Genomic DNA, 26125 nt, shown 5'->3' with positions numbered 1-26125 from the left:
TGATCAACTTGATCCCGACCTTGTTGCTAGCTAGAACACCAATGGTGGTTTGATTAGAAGAACTCCTTCTTTGTGACTAGATAAATAGTTGGGAATTTTCTCTCTTTCTTTCTCTATTTGATGTTGTAAAGTAAGAAAGCTCCTTGAGAAAGTTCCACACCTTATTCAACTCCTTAAGAGACATTATATAAAACCATAAGTTAGAGTCCAACCCTAATTAGGTTTCTAAAAAGTCCCTTTTGAATAAGATTAAAGAAATACTCAAAAATAGAAACTAGTTTCCATTTCTTGGTATCCCTAGCATGGGCGGCCATATGAAGCCCTTCTTGGGCAGATCTGCCTGACCCTTAATAGGCCCTAAAACTTCACTTTTATGCCCCTGCGCAAGTACCCTCTTTTGGATGTACTACATTATGAGAGATGTTTTATGGGACTCTTCCATGATTATATGTCTCATCCCTTTGGTCATATCATCCGATCAAATAGATATTCTTTTGTGTAACCTGATGTAGGATCTGGTCGAAGTTAGCTGCGAATTACTTAGTAATTCGACGATCGTAGTTGCTTTCTAGCTAAACACTACAATCCCTAAATCATCCAGACTTGATGATCTTCTTCATCAATTTTCCCATCCGACAAATTGCTCGCGTTGCGTCTTTGCTCGAAGGGCATCTCCTTTACTCATAGACCCTAAACTCTAATTACAATACTCGAACGATACGAAGATCGTATAAAACTTGAAATTAAAATTATTACAGTGTGCACTCACTAGTGCTTAAAACTAGAAAGAAAGAAAACAACTTTCTATGGCCATACTAGGTTCGAATTCACATCACATGCATTCATATAATATTCAAAACTATCAATTATATATGCATGATTATCCGGGAGATACTTTTGTCGACATCTCTATGTCACATATGGACCTAAGTCTATATTCGAAGAATTTGACTAATGGTGCGTTTCGGTTTTTTTATGATTTCCAAAATCAAGTTAAAGAAAAAATCCGTTTGGGTCTTGGATGGCCCGAGTCAATTTCGAAAAAACTTGGTTTGACTATTAATGATATCTTAAATCAATTTAAGAAAAATCCATTTTGGGCATTCGGGTGGCCCGAAACAATTTCGGTAAAATTTGGGTGGAATTGAGAGAAAAATCGGATTTTCGACAGAAAAACTCCAACTCGGGTCAAGGCCCGAGAAATCTTAACCCGTATCCCGAGACCTATCTCGGAATGGCCAGGGTCAAGCCTTGATGAAGAAGGCATGAGACCATCTCGGCCCAAATCCATGGGCTTGTCTCGGCCTAGGCCAAGGATATGCATTGGAATGGCCCAAGCATGGCTCGGCCATGGGCCAACATGCTCTAGCCCGAGCCAAGTGCTCCTTGGCATGGGCCAGACTCACTCTGGCCCATAAGGGCTGGGTCGCGTCTTGGAAGCTTCCTGGTCGCGTCCTTGACGAGAGCTGCTGCCTCCAAGTTTCTGGAAACTTCTAAAAACTCCAAGTTTCCTTCTTTTTTTTTATAAATTTTTTTTGCTACTTTTAGCTGTTGTTCCATAACTTTTAGAGAACATCTAAAAAAACACAATTTTGATTTTCAACAACTTCTAAAATCAGAAAATCTCTACCTTTTGAAACTCTTTTCAAAACCGAAACTTATCAAAATCAAACTCTTTTGAAACTCTTTCCAATCATCAATTTTGAAATCAATTTGAATAACTTTTAAATCTAATTCGAAACTAAACTAATTGATGTCTATTACACTTACATACACACCTATCTATCTAAACAATCATAAAACAGTCCAAAATTTTAGCCAAAATTTACTACGTGCAAGAGGCTCTGACGCCCCTATTAGGTTATGGTGTCTCATAGGGTTCTAAGGGGAATCTCAGAAATCTAATGTCTAACACTAGTATCCTCAGGATCTCATGCATAAGCTTAATATGAACTAAGTTAGTTTAGAGATTACCTTAATCGCTAAATATTCCACGAACTAATACGGTTGAATAAGAAGACCAAAAGCTCCAATTGTAGCTCCTTTACTTGAGACACCGAGTAATCATCTTGATATCCCACCTAAAATTTAGCTAGAACTTTAACTGGTGGTTAGATGAAGAACACCTTCTTCTTTAGACTAGATAGATAGTTGGAAACTATTCTCTCTTTCTTTCTCAACTTGATGTTGTAGAGTTAGAAATCTCTTTGAAAATTTTCCACACCTAAATATCTTCTAATGAGGCTCTTATATAGAATCCCAAAGTTAGAGTTCAACCCTAATTAGGTTTCCTAAAAGACCAAAATAGAAGGAGGTTTAGGATTTTTGAGAAAATAAAAACTAGTTTCTATTTTCCCTTACTCTGCTTAGCCGACCACCCTTATGCCCTAATGGGCTGGGTATGGGCGGCCCCTTCAGTGTGCCCGACCATGACATGCCCGGCCCACTAATGGGCCTTTAAGTGCCCGACCCAAAACCCTTATGTTCCGACACTTTTACTATCTTTGCCTTAGCCTTTTAGCTTGGCCTTTTGGACATATTTATAAGTCTAACCCATATTTTTATGTCTCATCCCTCTAGTCATATTTTCCGATCAAGTGGACACTCTTTGGTGTAACCTTATGTAGGATCCGGACGAAGTTAGTCGCGAATCGCTCCGTGATTTGACGCTCGTAGTTGGTTTCTAGCTAAACATTACGATCCCTAAATCGTCGGACTTGATGATCTTCTTCATCAATTGTCATATCCGACAAATTGCTCGCATTACATCTTTGGTCGAAGGACATCTCCTTCACGGCTTCCAAGTCGCAGGCCACAATTCTTACCCTACTGATGGGTCCTAATAACTGAAGGGTGTCGCTAGGTTGCTAAAGGCGCATTCTCCAATCGAACCGCTACAAAATTTGTCTTGAAATGGGCTCCTTTCGCATAAGTTAAGGGCGTCTTAAAACTTTCATCATATTTGTAGGGTGTTGTAAGAAGTGATGAAGTCGTCGACTTCTCCCTTCTTCCTGAACATTTCTCCTATCCGAAATTCTGAATCACCTTTTGTTCATCAATGGCGTTTTTACTCCACAAAACAACAATGTTTTCTGGACTTCGTTCTTCCACCCAGGTTAATATCTCTTTCTTTTATCTCTCTCTGTCTTCTTTCGTAGTTATTGATCATCTATTGATTATGTTATTTTTCTAATTTCTCATTTCTAAAGCAGAAGATTGAGGATCCATCTCTTCAGTTTCGACGTAAATTTCACATCGAACTAGGTCCTCGGGAGAAAGCTGTTAGTACTTCTAAACTTTTCCTCTATTCCAGGGTTTCACTTCAGTAGCTAATTGTATCTGTCTTTTTTTTTAGTCTTTTCTGATATCTCTTAGCACAAATATGCTTACATATTGTCGTATATATCTGAGAGAAAATGATTATTAGCAATAATCATATGAAGCTACTTGTTGGCTAACACTAATTGGGAATAAATATGTTACTTGCATTATTAGACTTTCTTTTACTCTAGTGACAGTATTAATCAGCTAAAATTACACACAGATTCTCGACTCGTATTTTTGTTGTTGACTCTCGAAAATCACACATTATGAAGGATTTATTTGCAGAAGCAGATGTTTGCATATTCCGCTGCACTGAGAGAAAGTAATAAAAAGATTGATTGTTTAGAATAGAAACAATATTTGTTCAAATCAATGGGTGAAGTGGCTAACGGTTTTAAGTAAACACTATTAGTCTATGCGACTTTCCCCTAGATTATGTCCGCTTGATCTTAATATTTCATAGTATATCGTGAATGGGCAGTTTTCATTAGATGATTAACTCATATTACTGGGCTAAGTGAAGATATTCCTGCAAGGTTAATCAATGGTTTCAAGAGCTAAATCTCTATCCTGCTATTGGAGTTCATATTTCTTTTTTTCTTGCTACGGTATTGCTTTTCGTTATTGGCGATTTGACAGTGCTTTAATTTTCTTCCTGTGTGAAGGGTTGAAGTGTTATCCTGAATCATAATATTTATTGTCTAATTCGCTTAATTTCTTTAAAGCCTTCTTATGTGAATTATCAATCACTTAATTTTTTTTTTATTCCGTTCTATCTTGTTCTGGCTTTTACAAATTGAGTACATTTAACCTTTGAATTTTTCTCACTGACCATATTTATGTTACACAAATCTAGAAATTTATTTTATCATACAGCTATTGGAAGAAGACCCAGCTCTAAAGCGATTCAAGTCGTATAAGAAAAGTGTCTTTCGCCTCAAAAGATTCGGAGATGTTCTTACAATTGTAGTTGTTGCAGGTACGCTAATAACCTACTACAATCTTTTTAATTCGGTTTCTACTTTTCTTTTTTAATTTCTCTTGGATGATAATATTATCTATATCACAATGTGATACATTAATGAAAAAGTTAAAGAACAACCTTAATCTTAATTATAATATACTAAGTAATGGGGATCGACCGATCGAATAATTAGTGGATTGGTCGCTTTGGGGGTAGACTGAACGATCCCATGCCGAACCCCCCAAGTTTGTTATCATGCACGAAACTTTTTAGAGTAAAGTTGGAGTTCGATTTGAATTATTAGAGTAAAGTTTTTAGCATATACTTAAATAATATCAGTAAGTTTCTGGCATATATATATGGAAGTGAAAACCACTTCCAAGTTTACTCGGTTGGAAGTTATTGTGATTGTAACTGGGTTTGTACTCGATCTTGAGCTGATCCCGACACCAACTGCTTAGAGATAAGACACCCTCATATAAGATCACAAAGAATTAATTAATTACGTAATTTCTTTTTGGATGTTGTTTTGACGACATTGGGTGATTGTTCAGGTTGTTGCTACGAGATATATGTAAGAGCGACAATGCGTGAAGAAGCTCGTAAGCAGGCACAAACTAATAGCGAGGGAGCATAACCATGTCCATGTGTGTATTTTGTAAGCATGTTCATATTTCTTCTTCCTTTTTGTTTGCAACATTAGCTTCTTTAAGATTTCTCTCCCAAGGTTCCTATGTTTCGAGCATTTGAATAAGTGGAAGAAGCATATGATATTTCAGGCCGTGGCTGGGAATTTATGGGCCCAGTGCCAAATTCCGAGCAGGGCCCCTTTGTATGAAAAATATGAAAGTGTAAAGAGACTTTTTACATATTTTTTCTTTTCATTTTGAAATGATTTAATCATTGATCAATATAAACTCAAATTATGATGTTGATATAAAAATTATTTAATGTGTAAATACTATAAGAATTAAAATTAACTATAAAACTTAATATGGCATAATTAGCTATCAACAAAAAAAAAAGAATAAGCATTGCTCTCTCTAAAAAAACAATGCTAGAATGCCAACACAGGGGGTCTCGAACCCGTGACCTCCTGTCCGTGAATAAAGGATCTAACCAGTTGAGCTAGTGCCACTTCGCTGTTTAAGTTGTGATTTAGTCGGTACTTAATTTGTTAAACTCTAAAACCAAAGAAACTAAAAATGGTGGGCCCTTGTGGTGGGGGGCCCTGTGCGGGCGCACGGCCCGCACTCCCCCATCCACGGCCCTGTGATATTTGGATATAGAAGACCTTCGAATGAGAATGGTGAATATATCTGAAAACGTCAAGAAATAAAGATCAGTTAGAGACATGTACTGCTTTTACTTTATCAAAGAACAAACGTTTTTGGTTCCATTTTGATTAGTTTCATTGTTGTGTTTAATCTAAATGATATCCAAAAATTGGTATTAGAATAAATAATGTTCTTATTGTAATCTTAAATTTCCGACTGATGTCTAGTTTGGAGTACACAAGTTGTTTCGTATCCTCTACATTTCTCGAGGTGCATTCATCTCCCCGGGCCACCAAGACAGCACACATCTTCGATAGGTCTGCACCTTTGCCCGCTTACCCTCTCCAATAGTGAATCATCTGCCTGCACCACCATGCGCTCAAGCCAGCAACTGATTTTATGGGCCTGCGCCCCTCGCCAACTATCCCACTTGCTCAACCACCCCAGTTGAATTCACCTACCTGAAGTACTGAACTAGCAGTCCTTTTTAAAGGCTTGCAACCTACCCAAAGCACTGAACTAGCAGTCCTTTTAAAGGCTTGCACACTATATTGTTGAAAGCAACGCTTAGGCGCTCAAAGGCTATGTGTTCTCAAGGGGGTCACCTCCTTTGGTGGCGAAATCCCCATGTTTCCAAACAGGAGCAAACCGGAAATTTATCACCTCTGGTATTAGTCTAAAAAGATGTGATTCTAACTTTAACTAATTGGACGGAAGCAGTAAGTATGGCCCGATTTGGACAAAATACTTCATTTTTATGTTTTTTTTGGGTTTCTTTCGTCTCGAACAATGACACTGATTTATCTTTAATTTGTTCTAATACGTTTTTTTTAGATTTAATTATATGTTCTTTCTTAAAAGTTCCATTTTAAGTATGATTTAATGAAACTATTAGCTTTTAGATTAACTTTGTATTTGATACTTCTTTATCTTCAACAACCACAGTTTCTGGTGGAGGTTTAATGGTTTCATCCAAATAACCTAGCATATGATAACTACTGAAGATCGATTCGAATTGATCTTTTCCAGTTCAAGTAATTTGCTCTATCAAGTTTTTCTAATATATAGTAAGTGATATTAGAGATCAAACCAGGTTTGAGGAAGATCATGAAGGAGAAAACGCCTTTAACAGAGCTTTTGGTTACTAGAGAGAGAGATAGAGGAGATGAAAGGGAAGAAGACGAATACGAAAGACGATCATTTAGCAAGACTAATACCATGTTAAAATTCATCTCTTACAGAAATTTTCAAGTGAAAACTTGCAAATCAAGTTCAATTACATAGATCCATCTCTATTTATAAGACATATTCGATTGATCATGCACATTTACACTGCACATTTGCGAGATTGATATGGTTTTACTTTAACATACGTACAACTATATTATTTTTATTAAAGATTAGATAAACTGTTGGAATTAAATCCAAAATAATAACAATTTGAGTTGAGCTAGCCTTTACGCCACTATAATTTGGTTCATCTGGAAAGTTAGATGTATCATTTTCAAAAAAAGTTTAACTCTCCTATGCAGGTTATTAATCAAATTCTGGCATTGGCATTCCATCCTTCAAAGTCACTAATATCCAAACAAATTCTTTAGCAAAGGAAAGCACATATTATCTATAATTTTCAAGCGCGTTTCATGGCTACAAAACACAAGAATTCTCCGGGCTAGAAATGCAGAAGAAAGTGAATGCAAAACAATATTATGTGGAAATTTATGGGCCTTGGAAAAGAAAATCAAATTTCTCCGCTTAGAAAGTGATAACCAAAGCCCCATCAGTCATATGTGCAAATTCAAAAAGACGATACAATGGCAATCAAAAGCTCACATCTCGAAAATCAGAAATCTCATTATGAAATTTCTATTACCTTCTCACACATTCGCCGCAATAACCATGCTCGTGCAGACAAGCTTTCAAAATGGGCTCGTATCCATAATAGTAATAGAACTTGGTCTGTAATACAAAACAACAACTCTCCGAGCTAGAGGTGCAGAAAAAAGTGAATGCAAAACAATATTATGTGGAATCTTATGGGCGTTGGAAAAGAACATCCAATTTCTCCACTTAGAAAGTGATAATCAAAGCGCCATCAGTCATATCACAATTCCGAAAAGACGATACAATGGCAATCAAAAGCTCACATCTTGAAAATCAGAAATCTCATTATGAAATTTCTATGACCTTCTCACACATTCGCCGCAATAACAGACAAACTTTCAAAATGGGCTCCTGTCCATAATAGTAATAGAACTTGGTCTATAATACAAAACAACAACTCTCTGGGCTAAGTGCAGAAGAAAGTGAATGCAAAACAATATTATGTGGAATCTTATGAGCGTTGGAAAAGAACATCAAATTTCAATAGTAATAGAACTTGGTCTATAATACAAAACAACAACTCCCTGGGCTAAGTGCAGAAGAAAGTGAATGCAAAACAATATTATATGGAATCTTATGAGCGTTGGAAAAGAACATCAAATTTCTCTACTTAGAAAGTAATAATCAAAGCCCCATCAGTCATATGCGCAATTCCAAAATGACGATACAATAAAAGCTCACATCTCGAAAATCAGAAATCTCATTATGAAATTTCTATTACCTTCTCACACATTCACCGCAATAACAATGCTCGTGCAGACAAACTTTCAAAATGGACTCGTGTCCATGATAGTAACTAAATTTGGTCTGTAATAGCCCCCCTTTCTTAGTCTGACTTGTAGTTATACTCTTATTTAGTTACATGTGGTTCTGTTTTGAGAAAAAAAAACAAACCACTTAAAGTGGGCCCCCTGGTACACCTAACTGACCTAGGGCATTAGGCATTTGCAGAAGTTGGCTATGGGAGGGTGCCCACAACAATTATGAGCGACGCCTATAAACCTACCCAGAGCAATGTAAGGCACCTCAACTATTCTAAAGGCACACACTGTCTAACGACACCTCCTTTAATTTATATTATCTTCTACCCTACACTTTAGTTTTTATTATATAGGTGACCAATAACAACCAAATATCTTACATGGACAAATAATAAATTTAGAGATATTATATGGACAATCATTCTTTTTTGATGAAATATATGGACAATCATTCATTTTTTTTTATGAAATCTATATAATAAAACAGAAGGGAAAACGATGACGGGGACAAACATCCTTTTTTAATAAAGCATATTGTCTAGAAGCCCTTCTCAAAATTTAAAATATAGTCATTCGTAGAAATGAAGTTACCTATTTAAAAAACAATAATCCTTTCCTTCTTAGAAATAAAATAACTAATTTAAGAAAAAAAGAAACAAAATAAATTTCAAGGGTTAAAAAAAGAAATTAAAATCTCTCTCTCTCTCAATAAAATAATAACTAATTTAAGAGAAAAGAAACAAAAAATAATAACTAATAAAAATCTCTCTCTCTTAATAAAATATACCAATAAATTTCGTAATACAAGTGCCCGTGTCCTAGGGTACGGGATATACCCTAGGGCACGGGATATACCCTAGTATATGGACAATTCATGAACTTTTGTGTAAAAGGAATTAAGGAATAGAATTTTTGGGTTTATAGCCCAAAAAATGGGCCCTAATAAGACATTTAGTCCTCTCTAATCCTATAAAGGGTTTCAAAACCAAAAAAATAATACAAATGGATATCTAGTCCATTTGGTGTCATCTAGAGAGAAAACGCAAATCTCTATAATACATATTAATTTATAATACCTATACTAACCTTCTTTATATATAAAATCTGATATACATTCTAAAATCCAAAATATCTTTTTCCATTTTTATCTCTCACCTTTCTCTCTCCAATTACGTTTCTAAACAAAGTAACCGTGATCTTCATTATCTTTAGTAACCGAAACTTGCTTATTTTCTCTCTCTCTCTAAACAAAGTAACTGTTTGATAATCATCCATTAATCTCAGAAATCTTGTTTCTTCTTCATTAGACCAACTGAAATCATCTTCTTCATCGTTTATCAGGTAAAACACATTACAAAAGTCATTTTTCATTCCATTGAAACAGATTCTGAATCAGATTTAATATTGCTTTTCAGGTAATGTTAAAGGTTTTAGTTTCTTCTTTTCTGTTTAATGTTTTTCATCTTCATCTTTAACTTTGTTCATGAATTTCATTATAATCAAATTTCTCTCTGTATCATCTAATCAAATCTTTATCATTATTTAGTATTTTCTCTCTCTAAAATTCATAACCGATTTTATGATGTTAATGTTAAATCCGTCTTTACAAATTCATTTTATTCGATTAAAAAGTGTTTGTCTCTATGTATTTTGTTACTTTTTAGTAGTTTTAGGTTACAGATTTTGATTTTTAGATCTTTTTTTCAAATCTTCATCAAGGTTTCCGTACAATTTTTGATGCAGTGAAGATATCAAACGATTTGTTATAACTGAATGCAAACGATATATAATTTAAAATAAATTACGGATCGTTTACAATAAATTACATAACATTTTTTATCCAGAGAAGATCTAGTACGATTTGGTTGTAACAGAATGTAAACGATATATAATTTACACGACATTACATAATGTTTACTGAACATAACACATACATAACGCAAACATCTTTTGTACGATGTTTTTATAACAGAATGTAAAATATATGTATTTTGTTACAAATTATACATATTTTATAAATAATATAAAAAACATCTTATAAATCTGCATAAATTATATATAATTTATTCAACATTACACGTACTTTTTCCCCAAAACAATTGTTTATAGTACAATAAATGTTCCAAAAATTATATGTAATTGATTGCACATTATACATATTTTTTCACATAACAGTGACCTTAGGATTCAAACTAAAGTTATGTTTCTCTCCTAACACATTATGAAGTTTAACAAACAGTATGCATAATTTATTCCATTATACATGTCGTTTCTAGTAAATTATATGTTTTGTTGACAAATGTATATGTTTTCTTTTTGTAGTTTTGCTGTTACTTATGGAATTTCCTACTGAAGTTGGTCATTTGTTTCTTGGTGGTGCAAAAGCATTTGGATATGCTCTTCGACAATATAGTGTAAATGTTGTTTGTCCTGCTCAAGACTACATATGCTCTACGACAATATAGTGTAAACGATTTTTTTGTAACAGAACGTAAACGACGTGTAATGTAAAAGAAAATATGTGTAATTTATTGAACATGACACACGTACAGTTGATAAATTACGTTGTATACATGACAAATGTTGGTTTCCTCGTCATAAATAACAAATAATTTACGTATTTGTTTCATAATTTGTATTCGATGTGTATTTATGTATTAGTAAAAACAAAAACAAATGTTGTTGTAATGTTCCCAGAAAAATATACTATTTCCAAATCTGAAAATTAAGTGAGAGAAAGTGATATATACGTTTTGTATATTAACCCCCAAATCACGCTAAATTGATCTCAGAAAATATACTCTTTCCAAATCTGAAAGTTTAGAGAGAGAAAATAAATTTAATTTACAAATCTGTTTAGAGGAGAGAGAAATTATGATTTGTTTCTATCCGTTTTTTGCTAATAAATTCTCCAAATCACTCCCAAATTTGATTTCCTTCTTTTCAGCGTTTGATTAGTTTCTGGTAATGGCGTTTCGAAGATTTAGGTTAGGATTTTTGGAAACGTTTCGTTTTGGGAAAGTTTCGATTTTGTTTCTTATAATTTATCCCAAATTCACGGTTAATTAAGTTGTTAGAATTTTCGGTCCGACCACACAATTTAAAATCCCGTGAAAATAGTTTGGGACACGAATGGGATTGCTTTATAGATAGTATGGGTTTTTAGACCCAAGAGCAAAAGGACTAAAAATCCATTTTTTGACAAGATTGGACCTTAAACCTTTTTTGAACATTATTTTGGGTCTATATACCCACGGACCGTGAGGAATATTACGTGACATTTATTTTTAGGGATGGAGACGTTACTTTAATTTGTTTCATTCATGTCCTCTAAAAACTAAATTTTATAATTTAAGTTCTCCTCTTCTTTTCTTCCCCAAACCCTAAGCATTTTTTTTTGTTGAAACTAAACCCTAAGCACTTTTTTCTTCTTGAGAAGAAATTAATCCTTCTCCACTACTCATTACTGAAGACTTCGTCCTTGTAACATAACCCATATCCTTGTTAATCTTTAATGATTCAGATAAAGGATTTTTTATTTATCCTGTTCAAATTTACCCCAACATATCGGGGTTTCACTTCGAATCAATTTCTCATAACTCTAATTTGACCAAATGGGGAAGAACAAACTATAAAACAAGAGGCAATAGATTTTACCCTCACGGTGGTAACACTCGAGACTAGGGAACGGGCGACGAGATAAGAGCGACGGACGATGGATAATAGAGACACCAAGAGCTGCAATCTTGATTTGTTGATAAGAGAAGGGTATGATTCGTAACCCTAATAAATTCTGCATTTATCGCTCTGTTGAACCCCTAATTGATGAATGTTTATGCTTGTTCTCGATATTTATTTTTGAAAACCCTAAAAAGAAACCATATCTAGCTATTCTTTTCATGAAATTTCTCGCTTTCTCCCTCTTTAGGTATTGCAACAAAAGGATCGCTAAATCTTGATATTATAAAACCCTAGTTTCCTTGTGGTTTGATCAGAAAAATTTTAATGGATCTTTTTCTTCACATCAAGAAAATGTATCTTTTCTGGCTTCTTTCATCCATCAATTAGTCTAAACAGGAGGGAAACCTTGAAATCTCATTGAGTTGACTCGCTATAGGTATGTATGACTGTTGGTTCTTTGTCGCTGGATATTGCTGGTAATTCTTGTTGCCATTCATTCTAGTCCACTTCATTAATTGAAGCTTGAAAATATATATGAGGAAGTAGAACTCATCTGGTCTATGCATCTCTTCATTAATCTGATCTCGTTGTTCTAAGCTGTAAGTATAACGGGTTTGGTGGCTAGGGTTGAATATGAGAATATTTTTTCTTTCTTTGCTTTCTCTGCCGCCAATAATTATGAAACTTTATCAATATTAAGATTAAGATCGTGTAGTCTCTATTTTTAACAGCAGTTGGGAATACTCTATCATTCAAGGATTCTATACAAAAGTTTGTACAACAAGTTAGTTTCTTATTTTACTTTCACGGTACAGTTTTGATGTGACAAAAATAGGTGTTTCAGTCTCTTCTTGCACCCCAGTATACCACCAGTATACATCAGTTTCATCCTAGAATATCATTGGTGTAAGTTTAAGTTGACGGTTAGACAGATGCTGCCATCTATTTTTTGATAAGTTAGTTGGTATACAAACTGAAACAAGCTACCTAGAAATGTCGGTTCATGCGAGATTAAGCTGGAAATGGACTATATCTTAATTGCCTTAGGAGAAACTTGTATTTTGGTGGTTACTGATGTATGTAAAGACTCAATATTTACTTTTTTTTTAAAAGTTTGATAGGTATCTCCATACATCATAGTATGACACCAAGAGATCTGGGTCCTATTCGAGATAACGTTGGTATCAATTTCACTACAAACATTGGCTGGCGGTTGGTTTAAGTTTATTATTATACATACGATGTATGGAGATTTTTTTTTTTTTTATTTATTGATTTTCCTATTTTTGTTTAGTCATTGCATACGCATCAAAGTAAGTTACCAAGTAATTTGGGGTAATGTGAGATCACTAACAATAATGGGTTTCGTCCGAGAATATCATCTTGAGATATGTAAAGATTGGTGGTTCGACTTCGATATATGTTGAAATCTTATCTAAATAAGTTGGTTTGCCATTACAACAAGTCACTTATAATGTGGGGAATGCGAGATTAAAGTTGGCAATGGACTCTGTTCAGGTTGCATTAGGCAATATTTTTGTACTTGTATCTTGGTTATTACTCGTGTGCAATGGCTTTTGTCTCGTAAGCTTCATAGGTATCTCCATACATCATGGTAGGACACCAAGAGATCTGGGTCCTATTCGAGATAATGTTGGTGTCAGTTTAACTACGAACATTTGCTGGCTGTTGGTTTAAGTTTGTGATTATACATATGATGTATGGGGATTCTACTTTTCTTTAAAATTGATTTTCCTATTTTTGTTTAGTCTTATTACTCAAATCTAAAACTTCAAGATTTTAAAACTATGGTTTGGATGATATTATTTTTTTGGTGAATCTTTCTAATTTAACAAGTCATTGCACACATTGCAGTAAGTTACCAAGTAATGTGGGGTAATGTGAGAACAACAACAAAAGCGTGGGTTTCTATCGAGAATATCATTTGCGATGTGGGTTATGCGAGACTAAGGTTGGCAATGGTCTCTATCGAGGTTGCTGTAGGCAGTATTTGTATCTTGGTGGCTACTAATGTGTGCAAAGACTTTTTTTTTTCCGGTATATAGTTATTTTATATTTTACTAATAGTATTTACTATTTCGTAAACTTCACAATCATAAGTATCTCCATACATAATGGTACGGTACCAAGAGATGTGGGTCTATTTGAGATAAAAGGTTGGTATCCATTGATTACAAACGTTGGCTGGCAGTGGGCTTAAGTTTATGAATGTACTGTATGTACATATTATGTATGGAGATGCTATTTTTGTTTTCTTTCATTTATTTTTTTTCCTTTCTTTTTTATTTTGCTTAGTCTTATTACAGAAGTATCTCCGTACATAATGGTATGGCACCAAAGATGGTTTGGACGATATTATTTTTTTGGTGAAGCTTTCTAATTTAACAAGTCATTGCACACATCGCAGTAAGTTACCAAGTAATGTGGGGTAATGTGAGAACATTAACTAAAGTGTGGGTTATGCGAGACTAAGTTGGCAATGGACTCTATCGAGGTTGCAGTAGGCAGTATTTGTATCTTGGTGGCTACTAATGTGTGCAAAGATTTCTTTTTTTCGATGTATAGTTATTTTATTTTTTAGTAACAGTATTTACTATTTTGTAAGCTTCATAATCATAAATATCTCCATACATAATGGTACGGTACCAAGAGATGTGGGTCTATTTGAGATAAAAGATTGGTATCCATTGATTACAAACGTTGGCTGGCAGTGGGCTTAAGTTTATGAATGTACTGTATGTACATATTATGTATGGAGATGCTATTTTTGTTTTCTTTCATTTATTTTTTTTCCTTTCTTTTTATTTTGCTTAGTCTTATTACAGAAGTATCTCCATACATAATGGTATGACACCAAAGATGGTTTGGACGATATTATTTTTTTGGTGAAGCTTTCTAATTTTACAAGTCATTGCACACATCGCAGTAAGTTACCAAGTAGTGTGGGGTAATGTGAGAACATTAACAAAAGTGTGGGTTATGCGAGACTAAGTTGGCAATGGACTCTATCGAGGTTGCAGTAGGCAGTATTTGTATCTTGGTGTCTACTAATGTGTGCAAAGACTTCTTTTTTTCGATATATAGTTATTTTATTTTTTAGTAACAGTATTTACTGTTTTGGAAGCTTCATAATCATAAATATCTCCATACATAATGGTACGGTACCAAGAGATGTGGGTCCTATTTGAGATAAAGGTTGGTATCCATTGATTACAAACGTTGGCTGGCAGTGGGCTTAAGTTTATGAATGTACTGTATGTACACATTATGTATGGAGATGCTATTTTTGTTTTCTTTCACTTATTTTTTTTCCTTTCTTTTTATTTTGCTAGTCTTATTACAGAAGTATCTCCATACATAATGGTATAACACCAAAGATGGTTTGGACGATATTGTTTTTTTGGTGAAGCTTTCTAATTTAACAAGTCATTGCACACGTCGTAGTAAGTTACCAAGTAATGTGGGGTAATGTGGGGTAATGTGAGAACATTAACAAAAGTGTGGGTTATGCGAGACTAAGTTGGCAATGGACTCTATCGAGGTTGAGTAAGCAGTATTTGTATCTTGGTAGCTACTAATGTGTGCAAAGACTTATTTTTATCGATATATAGTTATTTTATTTTTTAGTAACAGTATTTACTATTTTGTAAGCTTCATAATCATAAATATCTCCATACATAATGGTACGGTACCAAGATATGTGGGTCCTATTTGAGATAAAGGTTGGTATCCATTGATTACAAACGTTGGCTGGCAGTGGGCTTAAGTTTATGAATGTACTGTATGTACATATTATGTATGGAGATGCTATTTTTGTTTTCTTTCATTTAGATTTGTTTTCTTTCATTTATTTTTGTTTTCTTTCTTTTATTGTTGTTTAGTCTTGTTACAGAAGTATCTCCATACATAATGGTATGACTCCAAAGATGTGGGTCCTATTTGAGATTAAGGTTGGTATGCATTTGAATAGACACACTGGCTGGCAGTTGGCTTGAGTTTATGGATATACTTATGATGTATGGAGATTTTGTTTGTGTATTTTTTTTATCTTTTATTTATTTTATTTCATCTTTTCTGTTTTTGTTTTCGAAAATAAGTTGGCATTGGTTTACTTACATAAAGGCAATCAATTTGTTTCAAGCAATTGTGTTTACTGGTCACTTTTCTCAAAACAGTTATTAATGTGACGCTCTAGGAAGCCAAAATATGATGGTTTATGTGGATTTTTTGGTTGCTTGTTAAATCTTGATATTAGTATTCATTTTCTGATTTTGAGTCTTTAAGCCTTTTGAGTTTGGAGTTTAAGTATGCATTTTTGTATATGGCTGTTGGAGAACCAAGTGTAACCTAAAGAAAAATCTAGGGTGATGTTTATCTTTTGAAATGTATATAACTGAATGAAGTGAAAGGGTGACGGGCTTACTGATTGAATTACAAGTCACTTTTGTTGGATTGAGAATTTCTTATATTTAGTACCAAACTGGTTGAATTACATGGGTACTAGCTAGTGCACCCTTTGCATCAATTTGCGAATTTCGTTTATTTGGAGAGAAAGTGTTATTGTTGGTGTATCTCATAGTTTGGAACAATTTATTTAACTGATGTGTTGAAATTTGTTAGTATGCGACAAATGATGTGTTGAAATTTGTTAGTATGAGATAAACGATGTGTTGAAATTTGGCAGCATGCGACAAATGATGTGCTGAAATTTGTAGCATGTGACAAATGATGTGTTGAAATTTGTTAGCATGTGACAAATGAGACTCAATCATGTCCCGTTAAGCTGTTGGAAACTCGTTTGGAGGGAAACAATATCCCCCGTCCCCGGCTCGCTAAATTTTTTTTTTTTTTGCTTAAAGAGAAGGTATTCGTTTTGTTTAAAATGGTTAATATGCAGAAATGAGACTTAATTATGTGTCATTGAGCTGTTTGAAACTCATTTGGAGGGGAACAAATGTCCCCTCGTGGCATTTTTTTTTTTGAATGAAGAGAAGGCATTATCATATTATTATCTCATAGTTTGGAACAATTGTGTTGAAATTTGTTAGCTGTTGAGACTCAATTATGCGACGCTGGAAACTCTTTTGGAGGGAAACAAATCACATCCCTTCTCCCTGCTGGAATTTTTTTGTTTAAAGAAAGCCATCATTATTGGTACATGTCATCCTTTGGAACAATTGACTTGATTACTGTGTTGGAATTTGTCGCATGCGACAAATGAGACTCAATAAAACATTGGAATTTGTTTACAGCATTGTGTCTCTTTAATTTGACATGAACCCCACTATCAAAGCGCATAATTATTGTCCAAAGAGTTTAAGAGAGATGGATCTGCAAATCCTGTCCGATCTATCCTCGAAATCCCACTTTTTCTTACTCAGTGAAGCTGAGATTGAACATGAACAACTATGTATATTGAAACTCATTGTTCATGTTGTAGTTGAAAAGAGAAAGTGCAATATGTTGGCTCCTGCCTTCCACTGCCTATCTGCCAGTGACTAGAGCTCTTTGACAACGGTGAAATAAACCATCTGTTTAATGTTATGGCGAACGCATTTCTGACATTCTCATTGTAGAATAAATATGGTATTTTCCATCAGAGTTAATTGACTGATTCATCTTTCATGTATTGAAGCTGGAAGCCTACTATCATGTGTTTGAAATGAATGGACGAATGGGTGCACTCTAACAAAAACGATAATGTAAGTAACTAAAATACTTTTCTATGATACCTTGTTTTGAATTCTGGAAGTACACTTCTAATTCTATTACTCCATTCAATGGAAACATCTAATATAAGAGGAACAACACTTCCAAAATCAGTAAGGAATTTAAGCTTGCAATCTTAGACAGTCTAGCAGAACAAATAAAAACTTTTCAGAAGGACATTTGCTACCTGGAAGTTAGCTTTCTTGGGTGCGGTTTTTTTACAGACAATTGATTCTGTCCTGTATAAAAATTATTCCCTAAGACTTGTTTATCTGTTTTGTCAACTTAGGAGTAAAAGATAGACTTTTGGTTAAGGAGTTAAAGATGGACTAGTCCCTCTTACCATGTTTGAGGGTTTGATCAGTCACTGGTGAAACAGGTAGAATGCTTATGATACGCCTCTCCCCCCCGCTCCGACGGCTGCTGGTGCGCAATGAACCTGCATTTTATATTAGTCCATCTATGTTCTACACAAACAAGAACTACACCCTTCAAGGTAGACAAGGAAAATCATTTGTAGTGAAATGCTGCTGGTGGCTGATGAGTTTTTTTTTTCTGGATTTAAAAATGATTTATTTGCTGCAGTTCGGTAAAAAAATCCCATCTCGTAGGCTGATTTAGTACATTGAGATTGTGTTGGTTTAAAGATCAGAGTTCTTCGCCTTCTTAAATATCGTATAATTATGTCAAGATGAAGTGTCGCATTGACGACTTCCTCGCCTTCCCCTCCCGTTATTCCTGTCTTCGGACTTTTTTGTTCAGTCCCACTCCCAACTAATGATTTGGTCTAGAATATAATATACTAACAATGACTGATTGATTCATTATAAATGTTTGATAATGCATATTTGCTCTGGCATGTCCTCTTGCCTTTCAGCTCAGTATTTTGTTCAAAGCAGAGACACAGTGCTTCCTTTATCTCATCTTTTGGAACTACAAACGAGCTGTTAGAACTCTTACTGATCTTGAGAAGTAGTTGAGTGGAAATGAACCTATTGTTGAACTGTCGAAGTGCATGTTGGTTGTTCAGAGATATTTCGGTCTGCAAATTGTACCCGAGCCATCGTTTTTCCTGAAGAAATTGAAATACTTTTATGTTTGTCCTAGAGGTAATAAATGAGACTCAGTTATGTGGTATCAAATTTTGGGAACTGTTCCCTCACGTTACCGAAGTTTACTTTCATACGAGTTACCTAATATTTATAGAATATTTTTCAAATAGCAAGTCAAATACGTTTTGCTCTGTTGTTGCAGATATTCCATTCTTTCTTGTACCATTTACCATTCAGGTGGGAGATGCACTATAAGTTATTTACAAGCTATTAGTCTTACGGATTGTCGGATCCTAAATTGGGTGTTCCTATGCTGTTTCAATAAGAAAATACTCTTCAACCGTCAGAAGTTCACAAAAAGTAGTGGTAAGTTATAGTTGCCTACAGATTACAGGGTTATTCCAACTATATTTCTTGGAAGTGTTAACATCTAACATATTTTACAGCTGGAATGCTTCATCGCTGGTTCCATATTCTGCTATGATAACGTTTATTGTTTAGACTATTGGGCTTTTCTTTCTTCCATCAGCCATGTAGTAGGGAATTCTGAACCTTGGTATTTTCAGCGATTTGTATGAAAAAGGTACAGGTACGAGTATGGCTGCTTCCATTGGCGATGTTTGCCGAAAAATACTGACATTGTTATAGACCTTATCGTTTATGTGTCGATAATTCTATTTCATAATTATTTCCAATTTCTCCTTTTCTTACCCTATACTTGGAAGTTGAAATTCTTTTTTTTACCACCTATTTGTTAATGGATTTACAGGTGGCATTGAAAACCAATACCAACTGCTAGAGCTTTTGGATTACAAAGCTTAGGCTTCCCCATCTGAAGTTGATGTAGTTGATAACGGTTTGATACTCTGTTAGGTATCTTCCTTATTCTGGGGTTGACTACTTCGTACTGTCCTAACTCTCGATGGATGTTTCATCTATGATAACCTTATTCGTCAAATCATCGCAAATGCGTTGGTTTATTCTGCTGAGCCTATTGTTGCAAACGGGTAAGATTGGAGTATTGTTTTTTGTCTCAGTTTGCTAGTGCTTTCTTTATTTTATTGGGATTTGTTAAAACAATCTTTAACATATCTTGTTTTGTCGTGCTGAAGTGTTCTCTCTCTTTTGAATCATGTGAGTGACCTTCCGTTTAGTTGCTACCAAAACCTAGAGATTCTGGCCACTTCAGTATACATATATATGTTACCAAGGAGTGAAATTTCGATTCCGAAGGAAATTTCTGTTGGTCCAAAAGTGGAAACGTTTTGGTCAGTGTGGAAACTTTACGAATATTTTGTGGAAATATTTCTTCACAATAACACCAAAAGATAACATTTTAGAGTGAATAGCTATATAAAGAGTTGATATAAGGGGTACCTTGAGTCCTTGACAATAATCGATGGAGAGTAGAAACGAAACTAAAATAATTTTTTCCGAGTTTATTTAAATTTTGGAGGTTATTATAGGATGATATTTTTTATATTCCTTGATTAAATTTGGAAATTATTATAGTATGACTTAAGCAATAAATATAATATGCACTTTAAATTTAAGATATACGTAATTAAGACAGTTTAGTTATAAACATATATCCCCATAAAACTAATATATGCATATACGTTTTTTTCTTCCAACACCTTTATCTTGTTCAATTTAGGTTGTACTTTTTATATTCCTTGATTGAATATCTTAGCATTTTACTTTAAGGAATAATAAAAATTTCGAACTTGAAAATATATTTTTAAGAATAAATTTGGTTTCATTTTTCAGAGAATATATTTGTTTCTTTTTCCACACTTTTGACTTGAAAATTTTCTAGATTTCGTATTTAGTTTATTTGTTTCTATTTAATTGTGGACTTGAAATGCCTTTTAACAAATATATGTGCATAAGTTCATTCCATTGAAGTTTCGCAAATAACTGCCGAAATTATACATTTATTCTGTACCCTTGATTTCGTGCACTTCAGTTCCAAAACCGAAAAGATTCGGCAGTTCCAGCCAAAACTTTTCGACTTTTTGATTCCTTACTCTGCTACGGACAGAATAAATTCAATTAGGACAGTAAAACCTCAATTTGAACTGAACTGAGTATTATTTTTTACATGGTAGAAAATACATTTTATTGATAGTTGATCTTCGTTAGAGTTTCAACCCTTTTTAAAACATCAAACATCTTTCTAAATAAACCCTCACAAGAAACCGTCCACCATTTATGATGTCTTTATGTGGTTAATCATACTGACCGGTAGTAATTGTTGTAGTCATTTTGATACTATATGAAAGGAGTTCTAGTTTTGCTGTTGAAAAAGATGCATGCACTTATTTAAAGAATCGTGCTATTTGGTTAGCTGATCCCTCGACTGACCGAGAAAACCAAGTTCCCGGCATTTTTCCATTCATATCAATTTGGGGTTTTCCGCACTATATTTAGATCTGGCCCCTTCTTCGATCCGAAATTCCCAGCAAATCCTTGACTCCTCGGGTGCAATGGGATTTCACACCTGGCGAATCTTTCATCTACCTCTTATTAAGACCATATAAGATGTTCCTGCAAATTATGACCTTCGCCCGGAATGTGAGCAAATATATCATGTCGATTGCTCAATCGTACTTTGGCTATCTTACGTAGAACTGAATTCTTGGGCGTACCAATTGAAGTATTTTGAAATGAACTGAAAAGAATGAATGCTTTATTAGCATTGGAGAAGCAACTAACTCTCTGTCGAGCGGGCAAGCAGATGTTCGTAGTCCAGTGTCTGCTGCTTGTTTTGATGATTCCACTCCTTTCTTCTGAGCGAGTTACTCTGTACCCTTTTTTCCGGTGGTTGCTCCGCCATACCTTTTTCGCGAGAATAGATAGATAGATAGGTGGTTCTCTGAATGCTGGCCTGAAAGATGCGGGATTGGTTTAGGTCTGTGAGCACCATTCTTTCGTCAGTGAGAGTTGTGAAACTAATCATGCCTTTATTCTTATTCTTAGGCGTGAAGAAGTCTTTTTGCGAAGCCATCAGCCGAAAGACCTATGGCAACAAGAAGGAACCACATCCTCCTGGTAGGAAAGTTCGTATTCTTTCTTTTGAGACTACTAAACCAATAGATATTGCATTTGTTCGAAGTGAGATTGGAGCACCGTAGGTTCAATGATGGGAAAATGGCAGCAATATTATTATGATGGATCGTGAAGCGGCTATCCCCTTGCTTTTTGCGGTGCATCTTTCTTTTGGTCGAGTTCGTATGACCCATTCCCAGGCTAGCAGAAGGAAGAGCTAACTTATTGCTGGGGATTCCTAGGTAATTTCCTTTATCTAAATGAGTTATCTATCCCGTAGTGAGTGTGAGACAGAGAAGGATTAGTTACTCATTCAATTAGGAAGAAGGTTAGGCATAACGACTAGGCTATTGAACCCCCCCGGGGTCTTGCTTGAAAGTCTAACTCGGGATAGCAAGTTCTTTCTGTTAATTCCTATCCCGATGTGAAATAGATATGGCAATAGAAGTTTCTTGTATCGTTGAGTAGAGTATGCTAGCTACGATCAGGCCATTTCAGTTTGCTTACCCTATATCAGGAGCTTCTTTCTCTTCGACATATGATGTTTTCTTTCCACGGAGCCATCATTCATACAAAAGACGAGGCAAAAACTCTATTGCAAGGCAGTTGGATTGCCCCCTCAATCCTTCAAACAAACGAAGATCGAAATCCCGACTTCCTTTCAGGTGTCAGCCTGTCAGGGCATCAATTCCGTGAGTAACTTTGGCCCGTAATAGTAAGGCATCGGAAGCTTCAGTAGACTTATACAACATAATTAGATGGGGCAGTAGTAAGTCCTAATTTCTATCGATTCACAGAAACAAGTGCGCGATTTTAGCGCTAAAGATGTTGGAGGACTTTAGGAAGAATTTCTAGATAGACAGAGACTATTTGAGCTTCTCGACCTAAGCCTAAGGTAAGGGAGAGGTGATTCCCCTAGCTTTTAGTTAGTCTCCTTGATAGCTGGAATTCCCCAACACAAGAAAAGGAGATGTGAACGAAGTTACTCGGCCAAAGGGAGGAGGAGGGCAGCTTGCGAATCAAAGGAGTGAGTCATACGAACTCAAGCTTAGAAATCAGGATCGAGATAAGCGAATCAGAAATGTTGTGGTATAGAAGTTAACTTGCTCGACCATCGGGAGATGGAAGAGCTGCTACTGCCTTTCCAAAAGAATTACTCGCATCCCGGTAATAAAGGTGAATTCATATATTTTCTGCTTACCATTCAATTATTCACACAAAGCTGCTCTTTGTTCCCTCATATTCAATTAATCTTGCATGTCCATGTCTGTATCATTACGTACTGCATTTGATCGTTGAATGGTAGCTGGTTTTTCCATCATCCAGACCAGCCATATTATTGTTCCATTAGCCTCTCAAAAGAAATAGATTTGTTGGGCTTGTATCAGCCCAAGGATGGATAAGATGGTGAAAGAGAGATAGGCAAATCCATCCCTCGCTAAAATCTCCCAATTTGATTGTCGTGAGGCCGAACCGAGCTAATAAAAACTGATCCCCCTACGAGAAATGCAAGCCCGACTTCACTCATAACGAGCAAGATCAAACAGAATGGGCAACACGTGTCCCCACACGACCCTGAAATTAGAGTCAAAACCAGACTATTGGACTATGAGGAAAGCTATAGCCAAAGGAAAACCCAAATTAAATGCAATGAAGGCGTCGGTCTTGTTTCTGCTTTTTCTGGTGCTGGAGATGCAAATCCCAGCTCATCAACCCGAGGAATTGGGAAGTAGCATCTAATACAGATGTTAAAGCTGCTCGACCTGAGAAAGATGCCCCAAAAGCTATGACCAAGTGTCACTTTCTCGATCAAGGCCCTTTGCCTAAAAGTAATAGTAAATTCTGCATCACTAGTCGAGTGGAATCCATCTTTTGAAAGAGGAAAAGAAGTAATATATGGACATAAACAGATCTTCTAAAAGTACTAGTTGGAAAGTCTCGTATAATCCCTCAAATCCCAATAAAATATAGTGGTGCTAGGCAAAGGAGATGGAAACGAAGTTGCTCGACTGCTAGGGGATGAACAAAAGCGCCTTATAATTCTAACGATCGAAGACTCATCTACTGAATCCCATCTTTAATTAACGTAAGGAAGTTAGTTTACTTGCTCGACTAAAAGGTACGGAGTGACTCGACTGCAAAGGCGAACAATCTGACCAATCTTTGTAGAACCATAAATACTATGCGGTGGTTGTTTCAGTCATTACACGATTCGTGCAAAAAGTACTAGTTTGACAGGCTTGTAAGAATCTTAAGAGCGTTCCAAAAATACCAGTGGCAATGTAGGAGAAAATCCCCCCTACCTCCTTCAAGTAGACGACAAGTTGCATAATGAGAGATTCCACCGGTTGATTCTTTCTTTTTCCGGATCTATCTCCTAATAATCCATGGTGCACTGAGTAAGGGAACATCTATTAGCGACGGGATACCATAAGGGCCCAATATCTCAATAGTGCCTGCGTAATTCTGTCAAAAGTGGTTCCGGAACAAATGAGTATCAAATAACAGGATTTAATTCTGCAGGTACAAACGAATAAAGATCGAACAAAAGTGGCGTATATCAAAAGCAAAAGAAGAACTTGGGAGCTAGTGTTATACAACCGAGAAGAAGAACTTGGGAGCTTCTCGCCGTCTTGATGCACCAAGCTACATACGAGAGATTTCACTGCGTTGCTGGTGAACGAAGAAGTAAGCAGCTTTAATCTCATTTTTTGCTCAGCACGAGATCACGGAAATAGACCGAATAAAGCTTCTGGCACCTAGATGTCAGCTTCAAACTCTGGCTCTTCCACAAACACAAGAAAAATATTTATATGTCGAACACATAATCCTTCATTTTGTTATGTCGTGAGCTCCTTTCTGTTCATTTTCTTTAGATTAATTTAGGTTTTTATCACGATCATAAATGTACCCACTTTTAGCTGAATTGCTTTTTAATATGTTTTAAGTGGTATTTCTTTTCTACATTGAATATTTTTTTTATATATTTTATTTTCTCCTTGTAGAGACAGCAATGCTGATCAAAATGCTAACAACCTCAAATGTATTTCGGTGACATGAGGTAAGTTCTTCTATTTTGTTTTGCATGTTGAAGTCATTTAATTCCAAGGAATGAAATTTCGGTTTCGGTGGAAATTTCGGTCGGTCCAAAAGTGGAAACGTTTCGTAAAAATGTGTCGGTCAGTGTGGAAATCTTACAAATCTACAGAAATGATAGAAATATGATGCAATTATGTATAACAAGATTATTAAACCATAATGATGCATAAAAATGATGTTTAACATTATCTATTAGTTTGAGGGAGTATTAACAATTACACAGTTACTTCCGGGGGGCAAATTGAATAATTTTTTGGCTATAACACCCAAAAGATAACATTCTTACTGATAACAAACTATGTTAGTTTGAGAAGGTATCGTCAATTACGCAGTTATATTAGAGGTGTTACTAAGATAAAATCAATTTAGGCAGAATTGAAGACGTTAAGGGAACTATTTTCTCATGGGTTAGGAGAATTACTAGGGGGTGGCCGGGGAGGGCAGTGGCCCTCCCTGGAATTTGACTTCTAATAGTAATTTTGACTCCCACAGAATTTTTATGCATGATCTCTTCTTTTAGATTTCAGCTTTGCCCTCCCTCACACTATTTTCTGGTTCCGCCCCTGTAGATGTTGTAGTTCATTGGGAGGCTTGGATGTCGTGAGATATCCGCTTTAAGCCACCCCTCTCTCTGTATATAGCTTTTTCTCCTTTAATATATTCATTCTAAGTTTCAAAAAAAAAAAATCAATTTAGGCAGTTAAGTTAAGGCGTAAATCATTCAAATAGATTTAAAAACCATGGAAAACATAACATAAAAATCAGGAGAGATCTAAGAGAAATGAAGATGAAAAAGACGAAGAAATGGATATGTTTCTAGTATTAGTTTCTCCCGTTTTTTTGCTAGATTTCTACTATGTCGGTCGAAATTTCCATCATGTCGGTGGAAATTTCGATATTTCCAACAACTTCGGTGGAAACTTCGATATTTCCAACAACTTCGGTGGAAACTTCGATCATGTCGGTGGAAACTGGAAACTATGCAGTAAATAGTTGTAAGTGTTATTTCGTGCACCTAATCTCATTTTAGGAAACGTTTCGCGAAATTTCGGTGAAATTTCGGGAAGTTTCATTCCTTGTTTAATTCTAAGGTCTTCCTAAATAGTTTTTACTTCTTTTATGTTAGTCTCCCTAAGGGATAGTTATAGAAAAAGATGAATTGCTATTCATAAAAAGTATAATAATCTCGATTAAAATTTTCAAACATGTGATAATAAGTAACAACTGTTTGATTATTACCTCTTCAGATATAAACACTTAACTAGATGTTAGTAATGCAATTTTAATTGATCCACATCACAC

General features: G+C 35.2%; 1 protein-coding gene and 1 long non-coding RNA gene across 2 annotated transcripts in view; both read left to right on the top strand.

Moving 5' to 3' along the window:
• The first annotated feature begins 3058 nt into the window (after positions 1-3058).
• Positions 3059-4925, top strand: LOC147567713 (succinate dehydrogenase subunit 7A, mitochondrial-like). Its single transcript, XM_086657675.1, has 4 exons — positions 3059-3115; positions 3213-3281; positions 4201-4303; positions 4843-4925. The coding sequence occupies exons 1-4, from the start codon at positions 3059-3061 to the stop codon at positions 4923-4925; spliced, it is 312 nt and encodes a 103-aa protein (XP_086513801.1).
• A 6937-nt stretch (positions 4926-11862) lies between these two features.
• LOC147567712 (uncharacterized) overlaps positions 11863-26125 on the top strand; it is a 29677-nt gene continuing 15414 nt past the window's right edge. The window contains exons 1-9 of the long non-coding RNA XR_015230832.1: positions 11863-11978; positions 17548-17614; positions 18001-18117; positions 18499-18730; positions 18876-19039; positions 19120-19262; positions 19443-19680; positions 24248-24412; positions 24730-24785. This is a non-coding gene — a long non-coding RNA (uncharacterized LOC147567712). The remainder of the gene's footprint in view (positions 11979-17547; positions 17615-18000; positions 18118-18498; positions 18731-18875; positions 19040-19119; positions 19263-19442; positions 19681-24247; positions 24413-24729; positions 24786-26125) is intronic.

The sequence above is a fragment of the Eschscholzia californica genome, unplaced genomic scaffold (assembly GCF_041429995.1).
Source record: "Eschscholzia californica isolate CP2 unplaced genomic scaffold, dmEscCali1.0.p SCAF_1, whole genome shotgun sequence".
Lineage (NCBI taxonomy): Eukaryota > Viridiplantae > Streptophyta > Magnoliopsida > Ranunculales > Papaveraceae > Eschscholzia > Eschscholzia californica.
This window is presented reverse-complemented; position numbering and strand designations above follow the sequence as displayed.